Source organism: Capricornis sumatraensis, chromosome 17, assembly GCF_032405125.1.
Source record: "Capricornis sumatraensis isolate serow.1 chromosome 17, serow.2, whole genome shotgun sequence".
Lineage (NCBI taxonomy): Eukaryota > Metazoa > Chordata > Mammalia > Artiodactyla > Bovidae > Capricornis > Capricornis sumatraensis.
The window spans coordinates 7,820,340-7,846,458 of NC_091085.1; the positions used below are offsets into that span (position 1 = coordinate 7,820,340).

The following is a 26,119-nucleotide window of genomic DNA, read 5'->3' on the forward strand; positions in this document are numbered from 1 at the left end:
TTTCCTGTTTGACCATGTCCAATTTATGGACCTTGATTCATGGACCTAACATTCCAGGTTCTTATACAGTATTGCTCTTTATAGCATCAACTTTCCTTTCACCACCAGGCCCATCCGCAGCTGAACGTTATTTCTGCTTTGGCCCAGCTGCTTCATCTTTTCTGGAGCTATTACTAATTGTTCTTCGCTCCCCCTTTTCTGGAGCTATTACTAATTGCTCTTCACTCCTCATTTTCCAATGAGGTGTACTCATTGGAAAAGACCCTGATGCTGGGGAATGTTGAAGGCAAAAGGAAAGGGGCAGCAGAGAATGAGAAGCTTAGATAGCATCACTGACTCAGTGAACAGGAATTTGAGCAAAGTCCCAGAGATAATGGAGGATAGAGGAGCCTGGAGTGCTACAGTCTATGGGGTTGCCAAGAGTTGGGTACAGCTTAGTGACTGCATAGCAGCAACAGTAACAGCAGGAATGTCTAGCTCATATTTTATTTCATCAGATTTTTAAAATAATTTTTAATGAAGATGTTTTCCTTGTACATATTTTCCTTTTTCTGCACGTAGTTTTTTCATCACACATGTTCAGAACTCACTTCTACCATTACTGTTTCGTCTCTGTAAAATCCTCATGTTTCCACTTTGCTTCATCCCTATTATCTTTTTCCTGTTGCTCATATCTTCTTTCACTTTATTTCCAATTATTGGTGTTTTTTTTTTCTCCACTCTTAACTGTGACCAAGTATTCTTAGAAGTCCTTAAATCTGGATTCTTTACCTTCCCTTTTCTACAAGTACTCAGTAATATGCTTCTTGCCACATCTTCTTGTGACTCTGTTTTATCTCTTTTCCCTGTCATTCTGCTCTCATGTTTCTCTGTGAAACTCTCTATTCTGGGATCCTTTTCATGTTTAAGGCACTTTCTAAATCACTGACCGTAGTTGGCCATCACCCTTTCTTATTTTGCTTTGAAATCTCAGCAGGTACAATCTCTGCTGTTTTTCAGGCCTCTGAATGTGGTGGTGAACCAGAAGCTAGGTTTTCCTTGTGCATCATTGCTACAGAAATTCCCATTCTAACCATCGTTGTTTTAAGGAGAAAAAGTTGATGGTGGTACCACTTGTTACGGAGTTGTGTTGCTCTTTAAGATTATTGACATTTTCGCTAGGTTGCATCTCACTTGTCTGTTGAACCACATTATCAGTTATAGGAGGTTTGGTTAAATATGACTAATTTAATTAAAACAGCTTGTTTTTCTATCTCACCTCCCCTCATGCTGAGCAGCCAGCATTTGATGAAGCAGCTGACCAGCTCTGAGTCTGGCTCATCCTGTGCACCTGAGACAGAAAGGTGGACAGATGCTATGTAATCTCTCCACCATCCCCACCTCCAGTAGAAAGTAAATTCTTGTTTCCTGAAACTACCAATTATTTTAGATATCTCAGAGCCTAATGGCACATTCTAACTTTTAAGAAGATACACATTCAGTTCAGTTCAGTTCAGTCGCTCAGTTGCGTCCGACTCTTTGCGACCCCATGAATCGCAGCACGCCAGGCCTCCCTGTCCATCACCAACTCCCAGAGTTCACTCAGACTCACATCCATCGAGTCAGTGTTGCCATCCAGCCATCTCATCCTCTGTCGTCCCCTTCTCCTCCTGCCCCCAATCCCTCCCAGCATCTAAGTCTTTTCCAATGAGTCAACTCTTCGCATGAGGTGGCCAAAGTACTGGAGTTTCAGCTTTAGCATCATTCCTTCCAAAGAAATCCCAGGGCTGATCTCCTTCAGAATGAACTGGTTGGATCTCCTTGCGGTCCAAGGGGCTCTTAAGAGTCTTCTCCAGCATCACAGTTCAAAAGCATCAATTCTTTGGTGCTCAGCTTTCTTCACAGTCCAACTCTCACATCCATACATGACCACTGGAAAAACCATAGCCTTGACTAGACGGACCTTAGTCAGCAAAATAACGTCTCTGCTTTTCAATATGCTTTCTAGGTTGGTCATAACTTTTCTTCCAAGGAGTAAGATACACATTAGTCCACTCTTTTCCAAGGTTTCGGTTACCGTGGTCAAACTGTTCTGGTAGTGTGATGGTATTGTCCTGCCTGCTCCAGCTTGAGATGAGACTCACCCCTCTGCCCAGTGTGTCTCAGCCATTCGTCACTCAGCAGCTCTCTTGGTTGTTAGGTTGACTGTTGCAGTGCTTGTGTTCAAGTGACCCTTATTTTACTTCATAATAGCCCCAAGTGCAGGAGAAGTGATGCTGGCAATTCAGAAATGTCAAATATAAGCTGTAAAGTACTTCCTTTAAGTGAAAAGTGTAAATGTTCTTGACTTAAGAGAAGAAAAAAACATCATATGCTAAGGTTGCTAAGATCTGTGGTAAGAATGAACCTTCCATCTGTGAAATTGTGAAAAATGAAAAAGAAATTTGTGCTAATTTTGCTGTCACACCTCAAACTGTGAAAGTTATAGCCACAGGGCATGATAATTGTTCAGTTAAGATGGAAAACACACTAACTTTGTATAGTAAGGTATTTTGAGAGAGCTAGAGTACATTCACATAACTGTTATCACAGTATAGTTATTGTTTTATTATCACTTGTTAATCTCTTACTATGCTTAATTTGTCAATTAAACTTTATCATGGGTATGTATGTATGAGAAATAACAGTACATACAGGTTTCAGTGCTATCTGTGGTTTTAGGGATCCATTGGAGGTCTTGGAATGCCTTCCCGATGGTTAGGGAAGGCTTCTGTATATACAGAAATAATAGGATTTTCTAGTCTTAGGAATTCACTCCTTTGATACCTGAAAACCAAAGAGTGTGTTGATATATTTGGGTATGATTTTTTTTCAAAGGAATTTTTTTCCTGAGAAGGACCATTTGTTACGATGTTTCACTTGGAAGATGAGTATCTATCTTTTTTCTGTGTCATTTGAGTTTTATATGAGGCCTGTGTAACCCCTGTTCTTCTCCAGACTTGAGCTTAGAAGTTATTCTCTTTCCAAAGCTTTCCTGGGCTTGGCTTGTGTTAGGGCTTGGCTTGTGTGCTGTGTACTCCAACCTCTGACACTTGCCCTAATAGCTGTCAATTCATTTTGTAAGTGTCTGTTGGCTTGTCTCTTTCCCATCCTCCAGGATAGATTCCTTACTATCATGGGCATTGTCTTATTTATTGTGGTAAACGTGTGGTAAATATGTTATTGCTGGAATTGAATACTAAAACTAAGCATGTCTTTGATCTATAATGTGGCATTACACTGCATGTGACCTATCCCAGGTTGTGACTTCATAATGGTTTGCCTTTGTTTTTATCTTATTAGTTAATTAACTGACATTGTCCTTGGTGCCCTGTATGCACTTTATTTATTTATTTTTTTTCTGTATGCACTTTAGATATTTAATGAATGAGTGAATAAATGCAGATTTTACTAATAGCGACTTTATACCTTCATTCTGAAAGACTTTAATTTTTATAGTCAATTGCCTCATTAGATTTCACATAGTAGAAATATAAACTCACCATGTATGCTTTGGGTATGGACGGCTAAAACAAATTTCTGTTATTTTTATTGCTGGATTTTATTTGTAGTTCTCTTCTCCTCATCCAAAGTCATTCAACTTCTTGTGAGCATGCACACTTGAAAGGAAAAGGTAAGGGCCACGTTCAGTAGACACAGATTGGCTGAATGATAGGAAGATTGGTCAAATCTCTCTTGTCTGCAAGTAATGTTTTAAAAATATGTTATTGCTGGAATTGAATACTAAAACTAAGCGTGTCTTTGATCTATAATGTGGCATTACACTTCATGTGACCTATCCCAGCGTGTGACTTCATACTGGTTTGCCTTTGTTTTTATCTTATTAGTTAATTAACATCAGCTAATAAGCTACTATTATACCTTGGTGGCTCTGATGGTAATGTATCTGCCTGCCATGCAGGAGACTCGGTTTGATCCCTGGGTCAGGAAGATCCCCTGGAAAAGGGAATGGCTATCCACTGCAGTATTTTTTCCTGAAGAATTCCATGGACAGGGGATCCTGGTGGGCTATACTCCGTTGGGTTGAAAAGTTGGACACAACTGAGCAACTAACTGATATTAATTACTTTACCAATAGCTGGTAAGGCCAAGATAATTATATGATAAAAGGTTTGGATCAATGAATAATTATAATTGAAGCTGAATGTAATTATGTGATTTTGAGGTGTTCAGTATAATTCCATTTAAGTTCCATCTTGAAACTAGAGCACTAGGAAGGATTATTGACAAAAGGAAAAGCGACATAAAGATGAAGTTGGCTCACGTTTGAGCTGTGTGCAGATGGTCATGGTGGGAAACCTGGATGGCTCTGCTCACCCCAGCATCACTCTTCTTCTCAAAAGCTCTTTTTGTGCCACACTCCCCGTGGTACTTTGCTACTTCAGGTCTCCGTCCAGTAGCATCTGCTCTTCTCTCTGTGTGAGATTCTCTTTCTTCTCTCCATCTAGGTAACACTTATCTGTGATTAGAACTCAGCTAAGTGCAGTAGCTGCAGGGTGCCTTTTCTAACCCCAAGTCTGATTTAGATGACTCCCCTGTTCTAGTGTCTTCACTCTGGCACTTTCTACTTTGTTCTGTAATCCTTGCATTGTCAGACCTTTCTGCTAGTCTCCTTAAGGGCAGAGAAGATCTTGCAGTGCTTCGTTGAATTTGATTTCTAACTATTTTTGTAGTGGTAGTGCTAAAAACCTACTAAAACTGGGCCTTTTGTAAACTATATATTGAATTCTGCATCGTATCTGGTGTACAGTATGTCTAATAAAAAATGGCTGTTGTTTATACTTTCTATTCCTTGTTTTATTCAAGCTTTAACAAGTCTTAAAATCACATAGCTTTAGATGATTTTGTAAACCAGACTCCTTAGATTTGAATCCTGGCATTGCCACTAGTGGTGACTTTAGACTGCTTATTCATCTTTACCTTGGTTTCCCCAGCTATACATTTTAAGGGTAGAAATTACAATAACATGGACCTCATAAGACATTGATCGGAGAAGGCAATGGCAGCCTGCTCCAGTACTCTTGCCTGGAAAACCCCATGGACAGAGGAGCCTGGTAGGCTGCAGTCCATGGGGTTGCTAAGAGTTGGACGCAACTTAGCAGCAGCAGCAGCATAAGATATTGATAGGGTCTAAGTGAAACTATACATGTGGATGGAGCTCCTGCATAACATCTTCCTGAAAAACCACTGACTTCCTCCTGCTTACTTGAGAACCCATGGAATACATAGACTTGCAGAGTGGTTTCAACTGCTCAGAGTGTACTGTGGACTTTGTCAGTTTTCCGCATTGATCTGGAGGAATTTCAGAGAGTGATGTGCCACCTCTGGAGCCTAACAGGCAACTTGCCTTGTGTCTCATTATAACCCATGCTTCAGTTTACAGGGCACAGTGAGCTTATCACTGGGATGCTGTCCTCACTGGGGCTGGGTTGGCCCCTTTTCTTACAGTTTCATCTGTACTTGGAGGGAATGTGAGTACCGGTAGGATCTTCAGAAGTTTTGGTGTGAACTCGACAGAAATAGGGCTTCCCAGGTGTCTCAGTGGTAAAGAACCCACCTGCCAATTCAGGAACCGCAGGAGATGCAGGTTAGATCCCTGGATTAAAAAGATCCCCTGGAGGAGGAAATGGCAACCCACTCCACTGTTCTTGCTGAGATAATCCCATGGACAGAGGAGCCTGGTAGGCTGCAGTCCATAGGGTTGCAAAGAGTTGAAAACGACTGAATCAACTGAGCTCACACAGCACAGCACAGAAAGAAGTTTGAAAGTGGTGTGGAAATGGATCACTCAAAGACTGGGTTAAGCTCCTGTGAAAATGTTTCTTGTAAGCTTCAGAAATTGCAGAAGCTGGTAGGTACCCTTGTGGGGAATGAATGGGGATAATTGAGCAGGAAGCCCAGTGTCACCTAGGTACACTATACTCATGAATTCAGTGTCAGGATATTTGAGGTGCAGAAAGGACTTTGGGCTCATCACACCTTGTTTCAGTCGTCAACAACGTGATTGCCAGTAAGGTTGGTGGAGTCCTCTTCTTTTTTCTGAAATCAATGATTTTTCTCAAAAAGATATTCTGTGATATTCTTATTTAGCTGGAGCATTTCATCTAGCAGCTTATATAGCTTGTGAAAAGTGTTTACTGCATGTTTTTGAATGCATTAGAATGCACATCCATTAAAATGGATGTTTTAGAACTGGAAGTGTAATTATATGTACTGAATAACTTTTAAGGTAACAAAATGCTTTTTAATTTTATGTGTGGTAATATTTTCTGACTTTGAAGAATGAGATGTTTTGTACTGGAAAATGTTCTGATTAAGTTAACCTTCGAATGCTCAAATGGCTTTGATGCAGCAAGTAGTTGAATATAACTTTACCTTTGCTTCATGATCCAGGACATTTCCTGTTTCTGTATAGTTTTGGTATTTTGACCCAATTTAGTTTCTATGTGTGTTTTATTTTGTCTTGTCTTAGTGTCATACCACCATCTGCCACTTCTGTTGATGCAGTTCTTAATATAAACAACTTTCCCTTCATACTCCATTGATAATTTGCTGCCAGTAACTTTCATTAGGTTGAGATAACAAAAGCAAAATTCTGAATGAGGGCAAAGGCATGTTGGCCTGTGTCATGGCTGTTTTATTTGTGCTTCATGTTTGGGAACTCCTTTTTAAGGATGGCAGTTTTTAGTTAAGTCTTCAGAAAATTGGGCTTTCACTGTAAAAGTTTTGCATAGGATGTTCAATACATTTACTGTTGTTATCATTTAAATTTTTTTTCTCTCTCTTGTAAACAGTCAGAATTTGCTGTGTGATGTCACAATTGTGGCCGAAGACATGGAAATTTCTGCTCATAGAGTGGTGCTGGCTGCCTGTAGTCCTTACTTTCACGCCATGTTTACAGGTATGAAATGTTTTGGTTATGGACGTTTATAAAATGTATACAGATTTGGGCTTTTCTTTCCACATTTTCTTTTTTCACTTATTTTTGGCTGCATGCAGTCTTCCTTGCTTCACGAGGGCTTTCTCTGGTTGTGGTGAGAAGGGGCTGCTCTCATTGCAGTGACGGGCGACTCATTGTGATGGCTTCTCTGGTTGCAAAGCACAGGCTCTAGGCACCCGGGCTTCGGTAGTCGCGGCACACAGGCTCAGTGGGTGCAGCTCGCAGGCTCTAGAGCATAGGCTCTAGTTGTGGCACATGAACTTAGCTGCTCCATAACATGTGGCATCTTCCCGCACCAGGGATCAAACCCTTGTCCTCTGCATCGACAGGCAGATTCTTACCACTGTGCCACCAGGGAAGTCCCAGATTTTATTTTCTTATTAACATTTTATTGTTATGAAATTAATCATTGTAGTAGAAGAAAATGGTATTGTTTTGTTTTAAATTACTCTTCATCTTTGTTTTACATTATTATCATGTTGTGTACATACGTGTGTGCATTAGATACAAGTACAATTTTATGCTCAGCCTCCCCCTTTTGCATTTATATTTGCATATATTGGCTAAGTTTGCCTCCTTGCAGTTTATAAGAGCTTTTAGCACTTTCCTATTTTGACGAAAGTAAATTGCTTTTACTGTTCTGCATTTCTTCAAAGGATTTTCACATTTGCGTCACCACTGTTTATAGTGAACAAATAAATGTTTAGTAAATGCCTTTTGATTCAGCAATATAAGAAAATAGAGTGGATACTTAGTTACAAAAATACATAGAATAATTTTAGTATTTCGGACAAAAAAAAGTAGTTTACTCATGCCACACTCGAAGCTGTTAAATTCATTTTTCTGTCTTCAAACCCTTTAAAAAAATACAGTTGATGTACAATATTTTGTTTTAAGAGCACTGTTTAATGAATTGGCGTTTGCATGCTTTATGAAATGGTCAGATGATCACTATATGAACCTTTTAGCCACATATCCCCACACAGAATCACTATAGTATCACTGTCTTTATGTTGTGTATTACATCCCCATGACTTTATTCTTTTCATAATTATAGGTTTATATCACTTAACTATTCACCTAATTCTCCCCCTTTCCACCGTACTCACCTGTGTCAGTCTCCCGTTTGTTCTCTGTGTTTGTTGATTCTGTTTTCACTTTATTTTGTTTGTTTTGTTATCTTTGATTTCACATGAAATCATGTAGTATTTGTAGTCTCTGTTTGACTTATTTCACTTACATGATATCCTCTAGGTATATCCATGTTGTTGCAAATGGTAAGATTTTTCTTTTTTATGCCTATTCGTATTTCATTGTATGTATACCATATATTCTTTATCCTTTTATCTATCAGTGGACAAAGGTTGCTTTTATATGGTGGCTATCGTAAGCAGTGCTGCAATGAATGTAGAGGTGGACATATTTTTCCAGTTACTGTTTTTGTTTTCTTCAGGTGTGAAGAAGATGGAATTGGTGAATCATATGGTAGTTGTATTTTTAATTTTTTGAGGCACCTCCATACTGTTTTCCATAGTGGTTGTACTAGTTTACAATCCTGCAAACAGTGCACAAAGGTTTTTCTTTACATCTTCACCAATATTTCTTATTTGTTAACTTCTTCAAAATAGCCATTCTGACAGGTATGATATAGATCTTACTCTGATTTTGATTTGCATTTCCCTGGTTATTAGTGATGCTGACTACCTTTTCATATGTCTGTTGGCCATCTGTATGTCTTCTTTGGAGCCATGGCTATACAAGTACTCTGCCCATTTTTATTTTTATTTTTGATGTTCAGTTGTATGACCTTTTTGTTTATTTTGGATGGAAACTCCTTATTGGATGGTTCATTTGGAAATACTTTCTTTCACTTGGTAGGCTGCCTTCCTAGTTGTTGATAGTTTTCGCTGTGCAAAAGCTTCTTAGTTTTGTGTAGTCCCATGTGTTAATCTTTGCTTTTGTTGCCCTTCCCTGAGGAGAGAAATCCAATAAATATTGCTTTGATCATACTATCTTCTTTCCTCTAGGAATTTTATGGTTTCAGGTCTTACATTAAGTCTTTAATCCATTTTGAGTTTATTTTTGTGCATGATATTAGAAAGCAATCCAGTTGGGTTCTTTTGTATGTAGCTGTCCACTTTTCCCAGCATCATTTGTTGAACAGACTGTCTACTCCCCATTGCCTTCTTTGTTGGAGATTAACTGACCATTTAAGTTTTGATTTATTTCTGTACTCTCTATTTAGTTACATTGACCCATGTATTTTTCCTTTTTTTGTACTAATACCAGACTATTTTGATTACTGTAGCTTTGTAATATAATTTAAAGTCAGGGAACATGATACCTCCCTCTTTGTTCTCCTTTCTTAAGATTGTTTTGGCTATTTGGGGTGTTTCCAGACAAATTTTAGAATTATTTGTTCTAGTTCTGTGAAAAGTATCATGGGTATTTTGATAGGGATTGCATTGAATCTATAGATTACTTTAGGATTTATGATAATTTTAACCATATTAATTCTTCAAACCCATGAGCATAGTATTCTTTCCGTTTGCTTTTGTTGTCTTTAGTTTCTTTCATCCATGTCTTATAGCTTCAAAGTACAAGTTTTTTGCCTCTTTGGTTGTATTTATTCCAAGGTATTTTATTCTTTTGGATGAAATTGTAAATGTGATCAGTTTCTCTTTCTGATAGTTTGTTATTAGTGTATAGAAACACAGCATGTTTCTGAATGTTACATTTTTATTCTAGATCTTTACAGAGTTTATGTATTAAATTAATTCTGATAGTTTTGGGTAGCATTATTAGGATTTTCTATATATGGTCATGTCCTCTGCAAACATTGACAGTTTTACTTCTTCTTTTCCAATTTAGATTCCTTTTATTTATTTTTCTTCTCTGTTTGCTGTGGGTAGAACTTCCAAAACTATGTTGGATAAAAGTGGCAAGAGTGGACATCATTGTCTTGTTCCTGATTTTAGAAGAAATGCTCTCAGCTTTTCACCATTGAGTATGATAACTGTGGGCTTGTCATATATGGCCTTATTATATTGAGGTAGGTTCACAACATATATATTGTGCTCACTTTCTAGAGAGTTTTTTTTTTAATCATAAATGGATATTGAATTTTATCAATAGCTTTTTGTGCATCTGTTGATATGATCATATCATTTTTATTCAGTGTATTTAAGTGGTATATCTCATTGATTGGTTTGTGGAGTATTAAATCATCTCTAATCATATGTCTCTAGGATAAAGTCCACTTGATACAGTGTATGATTCTTTTGGTGCATTGTTGATTTCGGTTTACTAATATTTTGAGAGTTTTTGCACCTGTGTTCATCAGTGGTACTGGGCTGTAATTTTATTTTTGGGGTGGTGTTTTTGCCTGTTTTGGTAGGGTGATGCTGATCTTACAGAATGCATTCCAAAGTATTCCTTTGTCTTCAGTTTTTTGGCATAGTTTGAGGTGGTATTAACTCTTTAAGTGTTTGATAGAATATCACCTATTGGTCCTGGATTTTTTGTTGGTAATTTTCACAATTATTGGTTCAGTTTCATTACTGGTAACCAGTCTTCATATTTTATGTGTCTTCCTGATTGTCTTTGGAGATTGTATATTGCTTGGAATACATCTATTTTAAATTGCCCATTTTGTTGGTTCACAGTAATATCTAATGATCTTTTGTATTTTTGTGGTTTCACCTGTAATTTCTCAGTTGTCTATTTGGGCCCTGTCTTATGAGTCTGGCTAAAGAGTTATTAATTTTGTGTATCTTTTCGAAGAACTAGCTCTTCCATTGATCTTTTCTGGTTTTTAGTCTTTATTTATTTTTGCTCTGATATTAATTATTTCTTTCCTTCTACTAACTTTAGGTTTTGTTTATTTTAATTTTTCCAATTCCTTTGGGTATAAGGTTAGATTGCTTTGACAAAGATTTTTCTTATTTCCTGAAGTAGGCTTGTATGACTGCAAACTTTCCTCTTAGAACTGCTTTTGCTGTGTTCCATAGACTTTGGATTATTGTGTCATGTTTGGATTGTGTTGCATTTTAATTTGTCTCCAGATTTTTATTTCCTTTTGATTTCTTCAGTGTCCTGTTGGTTGTTCAGTGGCATATTGTTTAGGCTGCATGTATTTGTGCTTTTTCATTTTTTTTCATATTGATTTTTCTTTTCATAATACTGATGTGATTTCTGTCATCTCAAATTTATTCAGATTTGTTTTGTGGCAACATATCCTGAAGAATGTTCTTTGTGCACTTGAATGAGTATTCTGCTGCTTTTTGCTTATGTTCTGATTGAGCCCAGGTCTCCTGTGTTACAGGCAGATTCTTCACCATCTGAGCTACCAGGGAAGCCCATATTCTGTATATACATAGAAAATTTATCTAGTCAAATGTTTTATTTAAGGCTAGTGTTTCCTTACTGATATTTTTTCTGGATGATCTGTCCGTAGATATAAATGGGGTGTTAAAAGTCCCCTACTATTATTGTAACCCTGTTGGCTTAACTTATTTAGGTACTCCTGTGTTGGGTTTCCCAGGTGGCACTAGTGGTAAAGAAACCAGTGCAGGAGACATTAGAGATGCACGTTCAATCCCTGGGTTGGGAAGATCCCCTGGAGAAGGGCGTGGCAACCCACTCCAGTATTCTTACCTGGAGAATCCCATGAACAAAGGAGCCTGGTGGGCTACAGTGCATAAGCTTGCACTGAGTCAAACACAACTGAAGTGACTTAGCATGCAGGCACGCATGTTGGGTGTGTATACATTTACAGTTACTATATCTTCTTGGGATTGATCCCTTGATCGTTAGGTAATGCCTGTCTTTGTGTCTTGATAACATCTTTGTTTTAAAGTCTGTCCTGTCTGATATACATCTGCCACCCCAGCTTTCTTTTCATTTGCATTTATGTGGAATATTTTTTCCATCTCTTCACTGTTAGTCTGGGTGTATCTTTAGATCTGAATTAAGTCTCTTGTAGGTAGCATATGTGTGTGGTAAGTTGCTTTAGTTGTGTCTGACTCTGTATGACCCTGTGGACTGCAGACTTCTTGGCTCCTCTGTCCATGGGGATTCTCCAGGCCAGAATACTGGAGTGGGTTGCCATGTCCTCTCCTGGGGAATCTTCCTGACCCAGGGATTGGACCCGCATCTCATGTTTCCTGCATTGGCAGGCAGGTTCTTTACCACTAGCATCACCTGGGAAACATACAGATAGGTTTTATTTTTTTAATCTATTCAGCCATTCTGTCTTTTGATTGGAGCAGTTTGTTTATTTTCATTTAAACTATTGATGTATATGTAGTTCTTGCCATTTTGTTAATTGTTTTCTGGTCATTTTTATGGTTCTCTTTTGTTCCTTTTTCTTTAATATTCCTATTAAAAATATCTAATTAATTTTAAAATTTTATTTATTTGTTTGTTTCTTTGTTTTGGCTGTGGTTGGTCTTTTCTGCTGTGTGTACTTTTCTCTTGTTGCAGCGAGTGAGGTCTGCTCTTAATTACTGTGAGAGGTCTTCTTGGTTTCTCTTGTTGCAGGGCACGGGCTTTAGGGCATGAAGGATTCAGGTGTTGTGGCAAGTGGGCTTAGCAGTTGTGGCTCATGTGGGGTGGTTTTACAGCATATGAGGTCTCTTCCTGGCCCAGAGATCAAACCCATGTGTCCTTCATTGGCAGGCAGGCTCTTCGCCACTAAGCCACCAGGAAATCCCTGATGATTCTCTTTTGTTATTACCATAAGGTTCATATATAACAACCTGTGCATGTATATATGTGATTATTTTAAATTGAAGATCTCTGCAGTTCTAATGCATTGCAACTGCCCTGCATTTTTATTTCTACCTCCCTTTATTTAATGTTTTTTATGTCATATTTTACATCTTTTTGTTTGTATATCCCTTAACTATTTATTGTAGCTATAAATTATTTTACTATTTTTGCCTTTTTACCTTCCTTCTAGCTTTTAAGTTGATTATCTACTACTTTTACTATTTGTTTGCCTTTACATTGAGAATTTTCGTGTTTCTGTTTGGAGTCTTTCTTTTTCACTTAGAGAAATTCCTTGAATTCATTTCTTATAAAGTTGGTTTGGTGGTACTGAGCTCTCTTAGCTTTTGCTCATTTGGAATACTTCTCTTCCCCTTCAAATCCGAATGAGAGCCTTGCAGGTAGAACATTTGTGGTATAGATTTTACTGTTTCATTAGTTGGAATATCATGGCACTCCTGGCCTGCTAAAGTTCCTGCTGAAGAGTCAGCTGACAGTCTGGGGTGTTCTCTTGCTGCTTTTTAAGATTTTCTCTTTCTCTTTAATTTTTGCCATTTTAATTACAATGTGTTGTGGTGTGGACCTTTTTAAGTTCCTCTTGTTTGGGATTCTTTGCTTCCTCTCCTTCCCTAGGTTAAGTAAGTTTCACCTGTTATTTCTTCAAGTAACTTCTCTGCCCTTTTCTGTCTTTCCGTTATCCCATAATACGAATGTTAGTATGCTTGATGTTGTCCCAGAAGTCTCTTAAACTACTCTCATTTTTTTCAAATTCTTTTTTTTTTTCCTGTTCACCTTGGATGATTTCCACTACTCTGTCTTCCATGTTACTATTATACTTCTCTGTATCGTCTAAAATACTTTTCCTTCCAGTTTCTTTTTTATGGGTATTTTATCTTCACGTCTGTTTCGTTTATTTTTATATTTTCTAACTCTCTTAAAATTCTCACTGTGTTCATCTAATTATTCTCCCACATTCATGGAGCATCTTAATGATCATTAATGAGAACTCTTTATCAGGTAGGTTGCCTGCCTCCATTTCTTTTAGTTCTTTTTCTGAAGTTTTTTCTTACTCCTTTGTGTAGAGCATATTTTGGTCTCTCCTCATTTTGCCCAATTTTTTGTATTTATCAGGTAAGTTGGTTATATTTCTGGATCTTGGAGAAGTGGCCTTATATAATTGACATCCTATAGGGCCCAGTAGCTTGCTCCCCTCCTATTTCAGAGCTGTATGTTCTTAGGGTGCCCCCTATATGGACCATGTGACTCCTCCTTTTGTGGTGGGAAGAGTACTGTGGGCAGTCTGGTAGGCAAATTCCTGGTTCCTGGCCTGGTTGGCTGCAAGACTGTGCCCTGCATAGTGGCTGTAGTCAAGCTGGAGGTTGGGATCGGCTTCCCATGAGGCTGTCTGCATGACCCTGGTTGGGCCACAGGGCTGCTGCCAGCTTGCTCGTGTGCAGATAAGCCCCTGGAGCAAATAGTCTATAGGGTGAATCCCAAAATGGCATTGCCAGTACCAGTGTCCTTGTGGTAGAATGACATCCCCAGAATGGTTGCCACCAGCATTGGTGCCCTCAGGGTGATCTCTTGCCTCTTGGGAGCCTCTCTAAGATCAGTATATAGGTCTAGCCCAGGCTTCTTTCAAACTACTGCGTCTGTCCTGGGTCTCTGAGTGTATGAGATTCTCCACATCCCTGAAGCAGCTGAGTCTGTTTCCTATAGCCTTCTTGCTCTCCTGCATTAAGGCCCTTCTGGCCTTCAAAACAGGATGTTGTAGTGGCTTGTCTTCTTGGTGTAGGATTCCTGAGCTGGGGACCCTGATATGGGGCTTGGAACCCTTGCTCTTTGGGGAAAACCTCTGTAATTGTGATTATACTCTTGTTTGTGGGTTGATTATTCAGGTGAGTTAGATCTTGACTAGGTCTTGTCATTGTCCCTTCTACCCTTCTCATTGTGGTTCCTTCTCTATGTCTTTATGTGGGAGATACCTGCTAGTCTTCAGGTCATTGTCATTTATAGCTGCTCTGTGAGTAGTTGTAATTTGGTGTGTCTGTAGGAGCTGGTGAGCTCCAGGTCTTCCTACTCTGCCACCTGGCCACATCCTCCCTTAACTTCATTCTTAAGAAAATAAAAGCTAAACATCCAGTATAGTATTGTTCAAGAAAATGAAGTTATTATCTTTTCCAACAATTAGCTTATAATCTTAGATTATTAATAGAACAAAGAAATGCTTATAAATACATAGTTACACAAAAAAGCACAAATGTAAATCTATTCATACTTTAGAAACTTAAATATTTCCTATGCCTAACATTTTGCTAGATACTTCAAGGGGTAATAAACAAAATTAGCACACTTTTTGTACTGGTAATTTATTAATATCATTGGAGAAATAAGTTGTACACACTTTATTTTTATGTTTTTTTGCTTTTTGTCAAAGGGTGGTTTATTAGAATGGTCAAGGTGCAAGTGTTGAACAATCCAAGCAGACTAACAGCATGACATGTATTAACAGATGTGCACACTTTAAATACATAATAGTTTGTGGAAGATCTGTTCAGAGCAGTAATAATAGATAGTGAGGACTGTGATGAACAGCATTGAGAGATGGGGATCTGACATTTCCTGAAATGTAATGAGTACAAAGGGTTTATATGAATTAAAAAAAGTGCAGAGGCAATGTGGAGAGAATAGGCTTGGTGTTTTGAGAGTAGTGAGGACTCTGGAGACCACCTCACTTTTCAGCCTGTTAGATTTTGTTGTTCCTGAACTGAGTTAAATAATCAAGAATGTAAGAAAGGGGACTTCCCTGGTGGCCCGGTGGTTAAGATCTGCCTGCCAGTTCAGGGAACACGGGTTTGATCCCTGGTCTGGAAAGATTCTGTATGCTGCAGTAGTGCCTTAGCACCACAGCTCCCGAGCCCACACTCTAGGGCTCATGTGTGGCAGCGGCTGAGCCCATGCGCTGTGACTACTGAAGCCCACACACCTAGAGCCTGTGCTCTGCAACAAGAGGAGCCATCGCAACAAAGACCCAGTTCAGCCAAAATAAATAAATGAATAAAATGAATTAATTATAAAAGAGACAAACGTAGGAAAGACAGTAGAGGGGTTGTAAGCCATATTGGGCAAGTGATTGGGGGATGGTGCCTTTAACTGAGGCTGATTAGAAAAGTTAGAGAGGGACTAGTCACATTTTTATGTCCTAATTTCACTTCAGTGACCATCTTATTTATTACTCCTGGAGACTTTTTCCAAACAGAATTTCTAGGTTTGTAAAAGCAGTATTTGATCTGCACTGTGTTGGCCTAATTGAGGAGTTCCCTAGTAAAGTGCCTTCCTTCAAGTCCTTGTTAGAATTACTGAATCTGGGATCATTAGTCTCTTCTTCAGTTTTGGCCTCAATTTTCCCTTTTGGAAAATGAGGATAATAATATTACTTCCTAGGATTCTTATAAAGATTATATGAGATCATGTATGTTTGTCCTTTATTTGGCACATAGAAAATGTTCAATTAAGATTGGCATTTTCATGGTTATCATTATTATTTTTTACCCTCAATTCCTAAAGGTTGTTGTAAGGGTAAAAGATTGAAAATGTCTTAAAGTAGATGTCTTTTAATAAATATTTTATTTTCCAGTTACAAAATGTAATGATTAATTAATTTATTTATTTTTTGTAATGATTAATTTAAAGTTACAAGATCAGAGTTAGTTAGTTTCCTTTCCCTTCAAAAGATGACATTTAAGAGTCTCCAAACTCCCTGAGCCTTTTGACATCCAGAGACATGGATGCTAATGATGGGAGATCTCATTATGTCTCTGTTTTTCTTCCCTGTTTTTAATCTAAACTACATTTCAGCTTCCCTCACTTCTTTCTTTCTTCCATCCTTCCTTTTTTTTTAACCGAATGATTCTCACCTCTTCATATTTTAGTTGACATGTAATTTTTGAATTTTGCCTAATGATGAGGATGGGACCCTGAAGATGTTTTGATTCTATAAGTATTCCTAATGTCTGTCTCAGTTAACTGGTAGCTGGGTACTTCTTGCAGTTCAGCCTGTTTCTGCCTGAGAATACTTGGTCAAATCTTAGATTGCTATGCCAAGGTGCAAAATGGGACTACTGTGTTAATTTCTGGCACATATAAAATATGAATTGAGTACCTTGATTGTGACTTTTACCATTTTATTGAGGCATATTTTACATTGTAATTTGCAGTGATTTTTAATAAATTTACTCAGTAGTACTGCCATCACCATAAATCAACTTTATAGCTTTTTAGTCCCTACCTAATATTTTTGAGGCTCATCCATGTCATAGTATATATATCATCAGATTGTTCCTTTTTATTGCTAAGTAGATTCTATTGTATGAAAACAGCACATTTTGACTATATATTTACCAGCTGGTGGACATTTAGATTGTTTCCAGTTTCTAGCAATTATGGCTCATGCTGCTATGAACATTCACATGTAGTTCTTTGGGTGGACACAAATTTTTATTTCTCATGGTGGTAGATACATATGTGTGGAATGGCTGGTTATGTGGTAAATTTATGTTTAACTTTTTAAAAATTGCTGTATTATTTCCCCAAGTGACTGCATCATTTTACATTCCTACATTATGTATAAGTGTTTCCATTATTCCACTTCCTTACCAACATTTGTTACTCTTTTTTCTTTTTTTCCCCAGTTGTGGTCATTCTAATGGATGTCAAGTGGCATCTCTTATAGTTTCATTTGCACTTCCCTGATGACTAATGATGTTGAACATCTTTTCATGTACTTGGTAGGCTAGAATTTTATGGTTCTTTGGTAGTGGATATTATTTACCTTTCTGGCAATCTTTGTTTATTTTCTTCTTTTGAATCCACTAAATAGCAGTTTGGCAGAGATTAGGTAAAATAAGACATGGAGATTTGGTCTGAGGGGTTTAGTGTACATATATTTAAGACTTGCTAGACTTTATGAACCCATTGTTTGTCTATTTTCCTATATGAAGTCTTACTGTATTTATATTATCTTTCATAAAAAATATGAGGAGGCCCACAAGTAGACCTTGGCCTGCTTCCATGCTGTTACGCGCTGTGATGTTTGACTCCTCTGGCTGAGTGATCCGCTATACACAGACATGTCTGCAGTGGCACAGGGCTACCCTGTACTCCTCTTGTTCCTTGTGATTTGCCTGTTTGGAAATGGGGACTCTGCAGATACTCTTTTTGGCCTTGTTTTTCATCTCCCTTAAACTCTCAGTAAAATTTTCATTCAAATTATATCACCTAAAAAAGAATTCTGTTGCTCTTCATAGTTCCAAGTATTCTGGTAGAAGAAGGGAAGTGAAAAGTAATTCTGTGATGTATCACTGGTGAATTTTAGATTAAGGCCAGGTTGTTTAATTGTTACTTGAAAAAGAATATATCAAATTGATTTCTTGTGTTTTTATTCATTTATGTATCTTTTTTTGCTTGTTTTGTTTTGGTTGATGGTGGCATGCAGGATCTTTATTCCATGACCAGGGATCGAACCTATGCCCACTGTAGTGAAAGTGAAGTCTTAACCACTAGACCACCAGGGAAATCCTGGGTTCTTGTGTTTTAAAATTACTAGCTTGTGTACAGATGTGGCATTTAGAGTGCCCTTTTCCTTAACACATATATTTGAGGCTTCTTTTGTGCCACAGGCTAAAATATCTGAAATCTAGTGGGAAATAGGAAATTATTTTCATTCTTCTTTATGGGGGAGTGCTTTTTGATCATTTCTTTTGTCACATTGAACATCATTTAGTAAGGTAAATTAGAATAGGAAGAGAGATTATCATTTGTGTAAGATGTGAGTTTTTTTAAAAGTTGCAAGCATGTTATACTTGTCTTAAAATTTGTGCTTTCCTTCATCAGTTCAGTTCAGTTCAGTCGCTCAGTCGTGTCCAACTGTTTGTGGCCCCATGAATCGCAGCACGCCAGGCCTTCCTGTCCATCACCATCTCCCACAGTTCACTCAGACTCACGTCCATCGAGTCAGTGATGCCATCCAGCCATCTCATCCTCTGTCATCCCCTCCTCCTCCTGCCCCCAATCCCTCCCAGCATCAGAGTATTTTCCAATGAGTCATCTCTTCGCATGAGGTGGCCAAAGTACTGGAATTTCAGCTTTAGCATCATTCCTTCCAAAGAAATCCCAGGGCTGATCTTCAGAATGGACTGGTTGGATCTCCTTGCAGTCACAAAAGTCTTCTGCAACACCACAGTTCAAAAGCATCAATTCTTCAGTGCTCAGCCTTCTTCACAGTCCAACTCTCACATCCGTACATGACCACTGCAAAAACCATAGCCTTGACTAGAGGGACCTTAGTCGGCAAAACATATCTCTGCTTTTGAATATGCTATCTAGGTTGGTCATAACTTTTCTTCCAAGGAGTAAGCATCTTTTAATTTCATGGCTGCAATCATAATCTACAGTGATTTGGAGCCCCCCAAAATAAAGTCTGACACTGCTTCCACTGTTTCCCCATCCATTTCCCATGAAGTGATGGGACCAGATGCCATGATCTTCGTTTTCTGAATGTTGAGCTTTAGGCCAACTTTTTCACTCTCCTCTTTCACTTTCATCAGGAGTCTCTTTAGTTCCTCTTCACTTTCTGCCATAAGGGTGGTGTCATCTGCCTATCTGAGGTTATTGATATTTCTCCTGGCAATCTTGATTCCAGGTTGTGCTTCTTCCAGCCCAGTATTTCTCATGATGTACTCTGCACAGAAGTTGAATAAGCAGGGTGACAGTATACAGCCTTGACGTACTCCTTTTCCTATTTGGAACCAGTCTGTTGTTCCATGTCCAGTTCTAACTGTTGCTTCCTGACCTGCATATAGATTTCTCAAGAGGCAGGTCAGGTGGTCTGGTATTCTCATCTCTCTCAGAATTTTCCAGTTTATTGTGATCCACACAGTCAGAGGCTTTGGCATAGTCAAGAAAGCAGAAATCGATGTTTTTCTGGAACTCTCTTGCTTTTTCCATGATCCAGAGGATGTTGGCAGTTTGATCTCTGGTTCCTCTGCCTTTTCTAAAACCAGCTTGAACATCAGGGGGTTCACAGTTCACGTATTGCTGAAGCCTGGCTTGGAGAATTTTGAGCATTACTTTACTAGCGTGTGAGATGAGTGCAACTGTGTGGTAGTTTGAGCATTCGTTGGCATTGCCTTTCTTTGCGATTGGAATGAAAACTGACCTTTTTGAATCCTGTGGCTGCTGCTGAGTTTTCCAAATTTGCTGGCATATTGAGTGCAGCACTTTCACAGCATCATCTTTCAGGATTTGAAATAGCTCTACTGGAATTCCCATCACCTCCACTAGCTTTGTTCGTAGGGATGCTTTCTAAGGCCCACTTGACTTCACATTCCAGGATGTCTGGCTGTAGATGAGTGATCACACCATCGTGATTATCTGGGTCGTGAAGATTTTTTTTGTACAGTTTCTTCCATGTATTCTTGCCACCTCTTCTTAATATCTTCTGCTTCTGTTAGGTCCAGACCATTTCTGTCCTTTATCGAGCCCATGTTTGAATGAAATGTTCCCTTGGTATCTAATTTTCTTTGAAGAGATCTCTAGTCTTTCCCATTCTGTTGTTTTCCTCAATTTCTTTGCATTGATCGCTGAAGAAGGCTTTCTTATCTCTTCTTGCTGTTCTTTGCAACTCTGCATTCAGATGCTTATATCTTTCCTTTTCTCCTTTGCTTTTCGCTTCTCTTCTTTTCACAGCTATTTGGAGTACTCATTGAGCACCTTCTGTGTGCTGGGTGTTATCCTAGGCTTTGGGGAAAGGAAGAAGGGTTAGACAGAGAGTAAACAATGTTTCTTATATTGCTGACTGCTATGAAGAACATTAAATAGGGTATTGCACATAAAGTGCATATGACTTTAGTCTGCATATGACAGAGAACTCCCCTTAAGGTGGTTTAAATAGCAAGGAAATACATTCTCTCATAACTAGAAAGTGAGCTGGTCACCAAGGATCCTCTTCTGTCTGTCTTATCACCAAGCTGTACTCACTAAAAATTTTATCCTTTAATTGCTTCCCCCATGAATACAAGATGCCTACCAGAGTGGACCTAATATCTCAAGGAAGGAAAAGGGTTATCTCTTTCCTGTTTTCTTTTAGGAAGTAGGAGACCAGCAAACTAGAGCCAGATTGGCAGGGAAATGCAGGTACCATGTTTGCCTTAGATTAGTTGTAGAGTTGGGGAATTTTGTACCATACCACCATAGCCAGTGCCTGGCAGGGGCATTCGGGTCATCTTGCTGGAAGGAAGATACCAATATGTTGGTAGTGTCTTTGTAACCTAAAAGTGAAAGAGCAATAATGATTGGAGGGGTTGACACATGTAACTTGAAGAGTGATGGATTTTATTTATTAAATGTGGCTGTAATTTGTCATTCGAGTCTTAGTGTTTCAGCATAGTATAAAGTCTGTATTATACTTTTACTATTTTCTCAATTTTTTGTGTGCTAAGCAGTAACTAATGTTGGACTCATGTGTACTTTTTATTGATCCTAGGATTTGCCCTCTTAAATCTGTTCATTTCTTAGAACTTCAGAATGGGTAAACACATTTCTCAGTTTGTTCTGGGCTTCAAGAGTCCTGATTAAGGTCCTTGAGATGGAAATGTTTCCATCCATACGTATATCTATAAATGTTTACAATTTGGAGGCCTTCATTTCTTTTCTCAAGAAAAGTACAGTGTTCACTAGTGAAAGTGCTTAGCTCAACCTGTATAGTAACTTTTCAGTAAATATTTGATGCCTGAAATCCTTCAAAGCTAGAACACGGTAACTTTAGTGTTACTGGGTTGGCCAAAAACTTCCTTTGGTTTTTAAGTAAAAATACTGAATTGGCTAAAAAGTTGGTTTGGATTTTTCTGTTAAGATTTTATGGAAAAGCCTGAATGAACTTTCTGGCCAACCCAATAAAACGCACATTTTTCATTTTTACCAAGATCTTTATGAACAACGTCATCACTGTTTTGTTCCATTGCTGTTGTTCAGTCGCTCAGTTGTGTCCGACTCTTTGTAACCCTGTGGACTGCAGCACACTGAGCTTTGCTGACCTTTAGCATCTCCTGGAGTTTGCTCAAACTTGTGTCTGTTGAGTTGGTGGTGCCATCCAGCCATCTCATTCTCTGCTGTCCCCTTCTTCTGCCTTCAATCTTTCCCAGCATCAGGGTGGTTTCTAATGAGTCATCTGTTCGCATCAGGTGGCCAAAGTATTGGAGCTTCAGCGTCAGTTCTTCCAGTGTATATTCAGAGTTGATTTCCTTTAGGATTGACTGGTTTCATCTTGCAGTTCAATGAACTCTCAAGATTCTTCTCCAGTACCGCAGTTCAAAGACACTCAGCCTTTTTTATTGTCTGGTTTTCATGTCCATGTCGGAGAAGGCAATGGCACCCCACTCCAGTACTCTTGCCTGGAAAATCCCATGGACGGAGAAGTCTGGTGGGCTGCAGTCCATGGGGTCATGAAGAGTCAGACACGACTGAGTGACTTCACTTTCACTTTTCACGTTCATGCATTGGAGAAGGAAATGGCAACCCACTCCAGTGTTCTTGCCTGGAGAACCCCAGGGACAGGGGAGCCTGGTGGGCTGCCATCTGTGGGGTCGCATAGAGTCGGACACGAGTGAAGCGACTTAGCAGTAGCAGCATATCCATATAATACTACTGGAAAAACCATACTTTGAATAGATGGACCTTTGTAGGCAAAGTAATTTCTCTGCTTTTGAATATGCTATCTAGGTTTGTCATTGCTTTTCTTTCAAAGGATCAAGCGTCTTTTAATATCAAGGCTGTGGTCACCATCTGCAGTGATTTTGGAGCCCAAGAAAATAAAGTCTTTCACTGTTTCCATTGTTTCCCCATCTATTTGCCATGAAGTGATGGGACCTGATGCCATGATCTTAGTTTTCTGAGTGTTGAGTTTTAAGCCAGCTTTTCTCACTCTTCTCTTTCACTTTCATCAGGAAGCTCTTCAGTTCCTCTTGCTTTCTGCCATGAGGGTGGTGTCATCTGTATATTTGAGGTTATTGATATTTCTCCCGGCAATCTTGATTCCAGCTGTGCTTCATTCAGTCTGGCATTTCATATGATGTACTCTGCATATAAATTAAATAAGCAAGGTGACAGTTATAGCCTTGACATACTCCTTTCCCAGTTTTGAACCAGTCTGTTCATGTCTGGTTCTAACTGTTGCTTCTTGACCTGCATACAAGTTTCTCAGGAGACAGGTCAGGTGGTCTGGTATTCCCATCTCTTTAAGAGTTTTCCACAGTTTGTTTTGGTCTGTACAGTCAAAGGCTTTAGCATAGTCAATGAAGTAGAAGTATGTTTTTCTAGAATTGTCTTGCTTTTTCTATGATCCAGTAGATATTTGTAATTTAATCTCTGGTTCCTCTGCCGTTTGTAAACCCCGTGTACATCTGGAAGTTCTTGGTTCAAATACTTTTGAAAGATTTTGAACATTACTCTGCTAGCATATGAAATAAGTGCAATTGTGCAACAGTTTGAACATTCTTTGGCATTACCTTTCTTTGGGATTGGAATGAAAACTGAACTTTTCCAGTCCTGTGCTCACTGCTGAGTTTTCCAAATTTGCTGGCATATTGAGTGCAACACTTTAACAGCATCATCTTTTAGGATTTGAAATAGCTCAGCTGGAATTCCATTACCTCCACTAGCTTTGTTCGTACTGATGCTTCCTATGGCCCACTTGACTTTGCATTCCAGGGTGTCTGGCTCTAAGTGAGTGTTCACACCGTCATGGTTATCCGGGCCATCAAGATCTTTTTTGTATAGTTCTTCTGTGTATTCTTCCCACCTCTTCTTAATATCTTCTGCTTCTGTTAGGTTGATACTGTTTTTGTTCTTTATTGTGTTTACCTTTTCATGAAATGTTCTCTTGGTTGGTATTTCTAATTTTCTTAAAGATAGCTCTAGTCTTTCCCATTCTTTCGTTTTCATCTATGTCTTTGCATTTTTTGCTTAAAAAGGCTTTCTTATCTCTCCTTGATAGTCTCTGGAACTCTTTGTTCCATTATCCTCTGCCATTTCTCAGACAATTTCATAATTCCATCTTCAGGAAACTTTATCTTTTTGAGTGAAGAACTGTTACAGATGCCTTTTACAGTCTTCCAGGGAATTGAAATTTTTTTAATTAAGAGAATTTTGTAAAGACTAAAATAAATGGACATGTGAAGATGCAATATCTGATGAATATGGCAGATGAATCAGAAATTCTCAGCCAAGCTGTAACAGTTTTTGCCTGGTCATCAAAGAAACACACGCTTATATATTATTATCCTAATGGGATATTATGCATTTTCTGTTGACTAATTCCAAATGCTTTTCTTCAAGTGTTGCTTTCACTTTCCCATCTAGTTGGAAACAGTACTTGTTGGAATTAATCATTTGGTTTTCTCCAAGGAGCTCATAATAGAGGATTCTCTTTCTATCCTACCGTATACACAGCATCACCTTCTTTGAATGAACATTGGCCTTTGGTGTGGTTAGTAGTGGTTCATTTCTCTTGCCCTATGATCTCTTCCATTCCACATTCTTGTACAGTATCCACTTTTCATCACTCATCACAATTTGTTTTAAAATTGGAACGTTTTTGTTACATTTCAGTAAGAGAATTGCAGTGGAAATATTGCCAAGAAGGGTTTTTTTTTCCACTTAACTATGTGGGACCCAGACATCAAAAAATTAATATAATGAAGCTGGTGCAAATGGTTTTCAGTGCTTAGGTTGGATATTTTTGAGAATATTGATTATCTCCCATGTGATGTAACACTGATTATATTCAGTTTATGTCTCGATCAGTTTCAACTGGTCTGCCCAACTGTGAGACATAGTCCAGCAAGCAATCTCCAGCACAAAACTTCACGAATCACTTTTGATAAACTTGCTGAGTCATAACACCTTCTCTATACATTGCAGAAATCTTCCCTTTTTTTAAGTTGAATTTCAGTTGCAATAATATGCTGAAAGTATTCCTTTTTTCAGTATTAAAATGGCTATACAATAATTCACCAATTTTAATGTTTTTAAAAATGCATGCTGATATGATAGCACATATATAATACACAATACTATACTATACTGTATGTGCTTAGTCATGTCTGACTTTTGCAGCCCTGTAGACTGTAGCCTGCCAGGCTCCTCTGTCCATGGGATTCTCCAGGCAAGAATACTGGAATGGGTCACAATACACAATACAAGCTAACAAAATTTTTCAAATGAAATTAAAGACAACTAAGTGCTACTAGAGTCAGCTTACTGAAAAAACTGGACAAACTTCTAGGCCAACCCAGTGCTAATTGTGTTGAAAGGTGCTACATTTCAAATTGGCACTTGTTTTACTTTTCACTTTTCTAGTCATTTATTTATCCAGCCATTATTTATTGGATATCTACCATAGGTCAGGTATTGTGGGATACAGAGGTAAGAAAGATACTATCTGTACTCTCAAGAGGCTTAAGAATCCAGGTGGGGAGAAGCAGATATTAGTATGACAGTGGATTTGTAGGAGGTAGCCTAGGGTAAGAGCCTAACCTACCCTTGGGTCATCAGCGGATAAGCCTACTTGGAGAGGTTCCAGCTGAGTCTTGAAGACTCTGTGGGAGTTAGCCTGGGGAATGAGGGCATAGGGGAATGGATGATGAAGCTTGACAAAGACAGTAAGGTAGGAAGTTGCTGGATGTGTGTGGAGAACTATACAAAGTTCCTTCATATATAAATTAAGACTGGAAGTGGCAGAGAGAAGACTAGATGGTGAGGCATGGGTGGAACGTGGACAGGGTCTCCATGGTTTAAACGGGAGGAGCTGGAGGCTTTGAGCATCACAGTCAGTGGTGTGGGGTGCGTCTTACAGCAACACCTTAAAAACTATAACATGAAAAATAGCTTGGCAGAGAACTGATAATTTTTTAGTCATACATATAAATTAAAGTCAAATTGGCTTTTGTCTCAATTGTGCCCAAGTCCTGAGAAATGAATTTACTCCTTGAGGACTAAGTACACGGCTTTATGCTTCTGTGACTCCAGGCCTTGTGGGCTTTTGCACATCGCCGGGGCCATAGAGGTGAATTAAGAGTGGCCTTTTGTTAAAGTCCAGGTAGGAATTAGGAAAGTATTCTCATGTTTGTCACAACAGAACTTTTAGATGACACAAATCCTGTCTAGCTACAAGGTCCAGAGAGAGTAGGACAAAGGCAGGTGCCTTATATGTAAGTGAAGAATTATGTTTCCGTATTCTTTGCTTTCCCCCTTTTCTGGAAAGGAAAAAGAAGTGCTGAGGCAGAGACACATAGCCCAATACCTTGTCTTCCTGCC

At 38.6% G+C, this 26,119-nt stretch overlaps 1 protein-coding gene across 1 annotated transcript in view; it reads left to right on the plus strand.

The window, feature by feature from the left end:
- Positions 1-26,119, plus strand: part of KLHL2 (kelch like family member 2) — a 157,260-nt gene that overhangs the window by 32,989 nt on the left and 98,152 nt on the right. Inside the window, exon 3 of the mRNA XM_068989725.1 lies at positions 6,834-6,940. Within this exon, the coding sequence (XP_068845826.1) occupies positions 6,834-6,940 (107 nt within the window). The remainder of the gene's footprint in view (positions 1-6,833; positions 6,941-26,119) is intronic.